The 8,797-nt window shown below is 31.4% G+C and overlaps 1 protein-coding gene across 4 annotated transcripts; it reads left to right on the top strand.

Annotated features, from left to right (window-relative positions):
* Window positions 1-542: 542 nt before the first annotated feature.
* LOC130641944 (cAMP-dependent protein kinase type II regulatory subunit-like) lies at window positions 543-7,392 on the top strand. 4 transcript variants are annotated; one of them, XM_057448973.1, is made up of 3 exons: window positions 553-1,206; window positions 2,458-2,554; window positions 6,074-7,392. In XM_057448973.1, the coding sequence occupies exons 1-3, from the start codon at window positions 1,165-1,167 to the stop codon at window positions 7,135-7,137; spliced, it is 1,203 nt and encodes a 400-aa protein (XP_057304956.1). In that variant the 5' UTR covers window positions 553-1,164; the 3' UTR covers window positions 7,138-7,392. The 4 variants fall into 4 exon arrangements, with proteins under 4 accessions (XP_057304955.1, XP_057304956.1, XP_057304958.1 ...); XM_057448972.1 differs by lacking the exon at window positions 2,458-2,554 and having other exon boundaries at window positions 543-1,335; XM_057448975.1 differs by lacking the exons at window positions 553-1,206; window positions 2,458-2,554 and adding an exon at window positions 3,228-4,636.
* The last annotated feature ends 1,405 nt before the right edge of the window (window positions 7,393-8,797 follow it).

Here is an 8,797-nt window from a genome sequence, read left to right as displayed (position 1 = left end):
TAAAATGGCACAATAGCTACATCAGCATTTGTTTGTCTAGTTGTTTTTTTTTGCATTTCTGAATCCAAATTTGACAAAATGGAACTGTAAAGACATTGGATCTTAGACATTGAAAATAACAACATTATTGAAAAAAAAAGGTCAGGAATTTGATTCTTCAATGCTATTACATTACTTTTCAGAAGTTGTGGACCGAATGTTAAATTATATTATAGATTATGTTTTAAAGTGTTAGCAGGTCCTAACCTTTCTTTCCTGATAAATAAACAACCAAATATGTTTTCCCAGACTATCGCGAATATTCTCACTAGTTCTTGTTTTGTATAAATTTTTTGAAATTAATAGTAAAAGGGGAGTGGCAAAGAAATTGCTTTGCTTAATTTTTTTGTTTACTTTTTGCAATATGTTGTTTGCAAGAATACAACAATGTCAAAATAGTTTGATATACTTATGAGTTATACATCTTTACGTTAAAGCCATAACCATACCTATTTCCACTGTTTTAGATATGTTAGCTTTAATGGCGTAAAAAGGTTGAAGGAATAGCTGCTCGAGTGTTTCTTTTTATTTATTTATAGTTACATTTCACCTGCTTGTATTTTCTTTAATTCCATTAACTGAATTTAATTCACTTCAATTTCAAGCTCTAAAATGGAAACTGCAAAAGTAAACTTACTCATTTTGTCTTTTTATTTGTGTATTAAAACATCTGGTTAAAGATACAAAAACAGTCTTTTTTTTCTTCCACAATAAACTAATGGAAGAGAGCTGTTGTGTTTTTAGGACAACTGAAAATAAAGAGATTTGTTTTCGTTTTTTTCAATTGTGATGAATTATGAAACTGGGGCGTATATGATTTCTTTTGCTACAATTTTTTGTTTAGCTGTTAATATATTTCACGAATTTCTCAATGTGTTGTCAAATTTATAACAAGAAGAAATGAGAATATCAGAAAAAACCGCAGTGAAGTATTTTACGAAGGGGCTGATATTAAACAAAGTACTAAATATAGCAATAATGAAGACTTTTACTGTGAAGTTGTTTATTTTATATATTTAAGTAATTTGAATATAAAGAAGAAGAAATGAAGAATGGTAAAAGGATAAGGAGTTATGGAATAACCTTATATGCTTTCTGTTTCTTTATGGTGGAGCATCCGAATATATGCTGTTCTTTTGCAAACCTGTTTGTCTGTCTGTTTTATTGGTATTTTGTTGCACGTATTTTTGTTAACTTTTTTGTTCGATTGTTTGTTTGTTTATTTGTTTGTGTGTTTATTCGTTTGTTTGCTTGTTTTGTTTTCCTTCGATTGGTTATTTTATTTAACTTCTTCTGGTAAGTCAAATATGACAATGAATATTAATTCATATATTGAAAAATATTTCAAAGAAATAAAATATTTTAAGCAAGACTGATGATTTGCCATGTTGAGCATTTTTCTTGTAAATGTATTCTCAATTTTCATGATAGCTGAATATAGGAAGTCAACACAAAAAGTAAAGTTGTATTATTAATCTTAAAGTAAATATTTTTACAATATACGAGCTGAATATAACGGAAGAGAATATTTCTTCCATGGTTTCTGTTCAATATTTTATTGTTTATATATTAAGAGTATATATTATCCACCTTGTGACCATTTAATCTGGAGAGTTTAAAAGTTAATTTCCTTATTGTAACTGGTTGTGATCGTGTTGAATTTAAAAGACAGTTTCAAAGCAACCCACGTTATCAAATCAGTTTCTGGCTTCGTGGTTTGGTATCAACGAGTTTCTCATATATAAAATTCTCAATAAGACTCAATAAGAGGAATTAAAAGTTTTATAGCACTAAGCAAAACGGTTTGGTATAATATGGTTATAGAAGCATGCGGGATTTTTCTTAGACATTGAGCAGTAATGGGGCAATTTTTCTTAACAATATAACTAACTAGTTTTAGTGGAAAATAATAGTTAGCAACATTATTGATTTTACTTTCTTAGGTTATAAAATATTCAGGAGTTTAAAATTATATTCATATTGATGTTTTGAATAAGGTGAAATTACATGATTTGTCTGAAGTGAAAGAATTCAAACCTACCCAAACGGGAAGTGTAGAATTGCACTGCGAAGTTCCAGAAAGTTGGGATCTACTTAAATTGGTCGGATAAAAGCTAACTACGAATTCATAATATTTATATGTTCAATAGAAATATTATAACGTGCAAAAGAATTTTCTTCATATTAAGGAAGGTCTTTCCATTGATAATGTGAATAGTTCTTGAAATATTCATGTTTTAGGGGATACTATCTAGCCATACGTAATAGCAATAATAATATCATGTATTCTAATAGTTGGTCATTCTTTACTAAAACAACATATTATTTTTTTTTAAGTAAATGATTTAGTGTTATATATGGATCAACTCTTCTAAAACTCTACACACAGGTTTCAAAATAATCAATACTTATTTTAAGATTACGAAGTCTGAAGAGAAGGAAATCTTCACTGAAAAGCACGATGAAAAGATCTGTATTTGCTTATTCAAGTCATTGAAATCATTTGTTATAAAAAGTAAAGAAGCAACTTTAAATTATTAGAATGTTAACAGAGTAACAAAACACCTGGTAGAAAAAAAAATGGCAGTTTTTTTCATTTGAAATATGCTGCTGTTATTAATTCTTTAAATGCAAGAAAAGAAGAATTAAAACATATTTGAAGAACTGTGCAAAATATCACTCCAGCTGTGTTTGATGTCATACAGTAGATAAAAAAAATATTTAAATATTTTGACATTTTGTCTTTCTCTTTTATGCGGATATGTATATAAGCCATTGTCTCATTTCTGAAAGCAATGTTAACGAGAATATATCTTCTGTGTGAAACAATTCATTAAAATAGAGTTTCATTAAGACCCGGTCTTGCAATTTCGGCTGATTTATCAGGAATTAAATGTAATGAAGTGCCATTAAGAAGGTTGCATGTTAATTGATTGCATCAGAAACAACCAATAGAATCGATTTTGTATATTGTCACTTGAGTGACACAAATGAAAGAAACGTCAAATAATTCCCTGCACTTTTTACCTAATTGGATTGTCGTTGGCTGCACACCAGACCGGACACTTCGCTACAAAGAACACACTTCTCAGAAACTCATGAAATGATGGTCAGTGGCTGTACAAAGAAGTGTTTGGTATGATTTTTTACCTAAAATCGAAAGTATTTATTGCTTAAAAAATACAAAATCGAACTAATTTCTGTGTTATGTCAGCGGTAACACCAAAAATAATTGAGTGCAAAAAGGCTTTGTGGGTAAGCAGTAACAATCAGTATGCTTTAAAAATATCAGCAAAAAAAGTGTTACGACAGCTTGGGGTTAAATTTTATTATGTAAATTTAAACACTTAAACTCGGTATTAGTGACTCCACGGTCGCCACACTACACTTAAGCCGCAAATTCTGCTCAAATAGTCAGCATACAGGTTTTCCTAATAATAACAATAATCGATTTTTTTTTTAACACAGGTATAGAATAAAAAAAATATATATCAAGCACGTATTTTCAAAAATGTGAAGCTGTGACATTTTTTTCCCATTTATTAAAAATGTAACACTCTGTGATTGTAAAAGATATTTACATCTTCTTTAATGAACGTTAATGAATTAGAACTCAAGTACAAAATTATGTAATGAATTGATACGCTGTGATGTTTGGTTTGGTTTGCCTTTATTAGGATTTTATTTTACAAGTTTAATATTTTATGTTGACCATAACGTTAATTTTACTTACCCATAAGAGTGATAGAAAACGTTATCTATATAAAAGTTCGTCAAGTGTTTTACTGTTGTAACTTCAGAGTTCTAAAGACAGTAACAAGTTTGATAATTGCTTTTAGTTAAAATGTTTAGTGTTGTCTTCATGCGTTATATCGAGTTTAAAAAGGCACCTCGACAGTCTAGCTTTTTCACTGCTTTACCACACTGTGAAGGTTTCTTGTCTATATTATATAAAACTTTGTATTTTTAAGTATAGAAAAGCTTTGTAGTTCTTACCACCATGCTTGTTTGTTTCTCTGTACAAAATTATGACAGTTTATTGAATCTTTCTTTGTCAAGATTCGGTTGGTCTGAAGTATTTAAATTTGCACTTTTTAGCTTCTTTGAAGCAAATTTTGTCTGAGAAAATCCTTCTGAGAAAATCCTTGTAATTCACATTCGCATTACCCTTTATTTAAATAACTGACCAAATAAAAAGAATTAGCACTTCCAATTAGTTCGACTGATTTTGTGCTATTCATTCCTGTATATCTGATATTGAGTGAATATGATTCTGACCAAATGTACTTGCATTTGTTAAGTAGCATGCACTGCATTATCTACGATATCTTCTTTGTGATAATAACCGTCGTCTGTCTGTTTGTTACGGAAACATGAAATGCGATATATAAAGGACGGGCGACCCCGTGGATTTTTCCACGGGTTGACGACTAGTTTTTCAATACATTTGAATGTAACAACAGTCTGGATTGCAAAATGTTTAATACAGTTGTTTTTGTTTCGTGATAATAATATTGACATGTTTTTTTCTTAACTAGCAAATGAGAAACTAAACAATAAATAATAATTATAGCAGCTGCAGGGCACAGAATTATGGGTAATTATTAATTTATGATTTATACGCACTGATTATATGAGAGAACGGGTCATTTGGAACAGTCATGTGCGTACTTTATATTTATGTCATTGTTATTTTGTTGTGTGATGTCCTTAATAATAGTGGCAAAAACAATAACACATAATTCCTTATTTGGATATTGTTATGTTTGTTCATGGAGGTTTTTTTTGTACCTTCATGGTTGGTTTTAGAATCCATTTTGGCAATATATTTTGACATTATTTTGGTATAACAGCAAGAAACTGGAGCGGTTTTAACACTCATACTAAGACAACAGATAAATAAATTTCTTGAAAATAATAGATAAATAACCATAAAAAAATCCGAATAGACGGATACAGCGAATATTGATCGATACGGCGCCCTAATTAAATTTGTTATACCTCCGCGGAACTCTCGTTGCATTTTAAACACTCTCACCCACGGGTGTAAGTGAATAAAATTTAATTGCAGAATATTGGCGATAGTAATTAACTTATTACATATGAATATGGAAGAGTGATTGGTTTCACATTCTATGTCTTGCATAAAAAAATTCTACTTTTTTCTCTGGAAATAACAAAGGAATGCTAAAACATTAAAGATTGTTATGTTTTAGTGAGACGGTTTTCTCCAACTGAAAGCAACGCAACAACTTGTATTTATTTTAACTCTTTTTTCATAAAGCGGTGATTTTTGTGATATAATATAGTGTTAAATATGTTGTGATGAAATGCGGAGTCCGACTCACATGTCAATAACGTGTTAAGTAGACTGTAAAATAAAATAAAATGTTTTTTTAAAGAATGTAAAACTTTAACCAACGAACAACGTCCAGCAGAAGACTTTGAAACAGCTTTTTAAAATACATGTTGCGTACGACGTTTAAAAAAATGAATGTTCATATTTCGTGTGACAGACAAGATAAAATGTTGCCACGGGGAGTTTGGAAGAAAAGAATAGATTTTTTCGAAAGTTTGTATAATTTTTTATTTAAGTTTTTAAGCTATTCCTACCAACCCCTGACACAAGGATATAAAAAGCTAGATTGTTGGCTTCCCCTATGTGATAACACACAAAGAAAACTGTTCACAGAAACATTTTTTTACATCCATTTAATTTTAACTCTGTGGTTCTATGTGGTTCAACAATTGATAATCAAAAAATTTGTTGATATATAAAAAATAATTGCATTTTTACTAGTCTATTTTCAGTCTTATTTCTGTTTTTAATTTAAACAAAAATATGTTAGGGTAAAAATATTCAGAAGCCCGTGAAAACATCCACGAGAATTCAGTGATCCATACTCGTTACAGACAGACAGATAGCTAGCAGATCTTCAGCACTGCAATAAAGATAGAAATAATACTGAGTGATCTAACAAAACAATTTTTTATCCACATAAATAAAAACTTTTTTTGTTTGCTTGTTTGTTAGGTCTCGCATGCAGAAAGAGTCCAATTGAATCCTCTAACAACAGTCTTAACGCACAAATAAAAACTTCACACAAAGTTAAAGAAAATACTGAAACAAGTGTGAACATGGACGATGATGATTTCGTTCCACCTCCAGCACGTGGTCGACGACAGGCTGTCGCAGCTGAATCCTACGACCCAACTGCAGAAGATGAAGAAAGTGAAATAATTGTCGTCAACCCAAAGACTTCCGAACAATTAAAATGTTTAGAAGAAGCAGCAAAGGGGATAATATTTTTCGAAAAATGCGACGCCGAGCAAAAGCGAATTCTTTTCGACGCTATGTTTGAAAAACGCGTCAAAGAAGGCGATGTTATAATTCGTCAAGGTGATGACGGTGATAACTTTTACGTCATTGAGGAAGGTAAATACGACGTTTTAATTAAAGACGGTGATGGAGAGAAAAAAGTCGCTACGTTACAAGATAAAGGTTTCTTTGGAGAACTAGCGTTGTTATATAACTGTCCAAGAAATGCCACCATTATGGCCACAGGCGAAGGTATCTTATGGGGGTTAGACCAAAAAACATTTCGACAAATAGTTGTAAAAGCAACCGCTAAAAAACGGAAAACGTTCGAAACTCTTTTGATGGGTGTTTCGATGCTCGATTCTTTGACACCATACGAGTTGATGAACCTTACTGATGCTTTAGACGAGAAGCGCTTCTCCAAAGGTGAGGAAATTATAAAAGAAGGTGATTCTGCAACCAACATGTATTTTATCATGCAGGGAGAAGTGTCTGTGCGTGTTACAGACAAAAATACAAATACAGAACAAGAAGTAGTTAAGCTAAACCGAGGTCGATACTTCGGTGAATTGGCGCTAGTTTTACAAAAGCCACGTGTAGCTTCAGTCTATTCGTACACTGATGATACTAAATGTGCTGTGCTGAACATAAACGCGTTTGAAAGATTGCTTGGACCTTGTGTTGAAATTATGAAACGCAATGTACATAAATATGAAGAGGAACGGAAAAAATTGGGAATTAACAGTATTTCTAATGAACTCAATGGAACGTCGAAGTAGCTTTCACCACCACGTTACAAACATTTTCGAGAGCGAAATTAAAAGTAGATTCTTATGTTTGTTCTGTGTACGTTTTGTCCTTTAGGCGTACCTTAGAAACTTATTTGGAAATTCGAGATAATGCGATAACAATAGCAAAAAGTGTAATCACGACTTAACAACGGTTGTCACATCGCTTGTTTGTTTGTTTGCTTATTTAATTGTTTGTTTTATATTGTAAATAAATAGTTTGTCGAGAATAATTTGTCTTAGCCAGTGCAGTGATTTTAAAGTTAAAAATTCAGCAGCTTTATATTGGTGGAGGTACACTTCTGTACAAGCTTTAAAATTTAGTGAAAGCAAAGTGAAACTAACACCATGCGCCATAGTATGATAACTACAAAATTTATAATAAATTTTCAAGCAGTTTGGTTCTAACTTTATTTTTTACGAACTGCATAAAAGTTGGTGCAATGATGGACAACATTTACAATCACTTCAGCCTTTAAGTATTTTTAATCTTAAAGCTTAACTCTTGTGAAGAACAAGGTCATTTAAAATGAAAGAAATTTAAAGTTGTCTAGAAACTCAGATATCTTTTCAAAATATCTTGATTGTTTCTGTAGATTTTGAACATTACATTAGAAGGTGTTGTACATTCTCCATTTTGCAAAGACATATAGGGTTAAAAATGTTTTTAGTCATTCAGTTTGGCATTTTTATCATTTAACATAAACTTTAAATACTTATTTATTATAATTAAGCTCGATGGCATCAATTGCATTTTTAAAGATAGTTGATGACGTCATAATTTCGCATAATTAGCGGAACTTTAAAGGCAATGTTAAACTTTGCGATATATTACAAAAATGAGCGCTCGTTATACCCGGGAAAGTACATATCGAGTACAAAAACCAATAAAAAAATGAAAAAAGTGTAAGCAGAGCACACATTTAAACTGCAAGTTTGTTATTATCTGTACTTATTGTTTGACTAAAGTACAGGAACACCCATCCTCATTTACTGGAATTGTGAGAGTAATTTTGTGCGTTTTAAACCAAAAAACTATATATAAATCTATATAACAAGAACTACGAAGTTGTCAATGTTTCCAGCGGATACCTGCCCTGATGCCAGTAGGCCTCATTTCCACCACATTTTGGGCAATTTTTATTTTTTTATTTAGCAAATATTTATACTGGACATACATGTGAAGTAATGGCTGTCCAGTTAAAATATATAAAAAGACATTAAAATATAAATATATATAGAGAAATGTTAAAACCAAGTATGATGGACACACGAAAATCAAGGACTGGTCAAAAATAAGAAGTCGGGTGACTAAGTTGTGCCGCGCAGCAGCGCATTGTTGATGATCAGTACTTGGCTAACATCCCTGCCAAACTAGAAATTCTACGGTCTGCCGCTTGCGGGATCACTGCTCAAGTGATACCGTTTGCTCTTTTTCGAAAAGAGCTATAAACGTATGAACGTAAAAAAATATTATTTTCAGGGTTGAAAAATGTTAAATAAGGTTGCTGGTTGCGTGATATAGTTATAGCGTCACAGACTAAAGTATATATTTGTCTTTGGAGTACGACAAGCTGCGAAATACATCATACGAATGAAAGGAGTATTTTCGCTAGCGGAAGTAACATCGAATACATACGGAAACTGCAAG

This window comes from Hydractinia symbiolongicarpus, chromosome 4 (genome assembly GCF_029227915.1).
Source record: "Hydractinia symbiolongicarpus strain clone_291-10 chromosome 4, HSymV2.1, whole genome shotgun sequence".
Lineage (NCBI taxonomy): Eukaryota > Metazoa > Cnidaria > Hydrozoa > Anthoathecata > Hydractiniidae > Hydractinia > Hydractinia symbiolongicarpus.
Note: the sequence above shows the minus strand (reverse complement) of the source record. Positions and strands in the feature narration are given on the sequence as shown.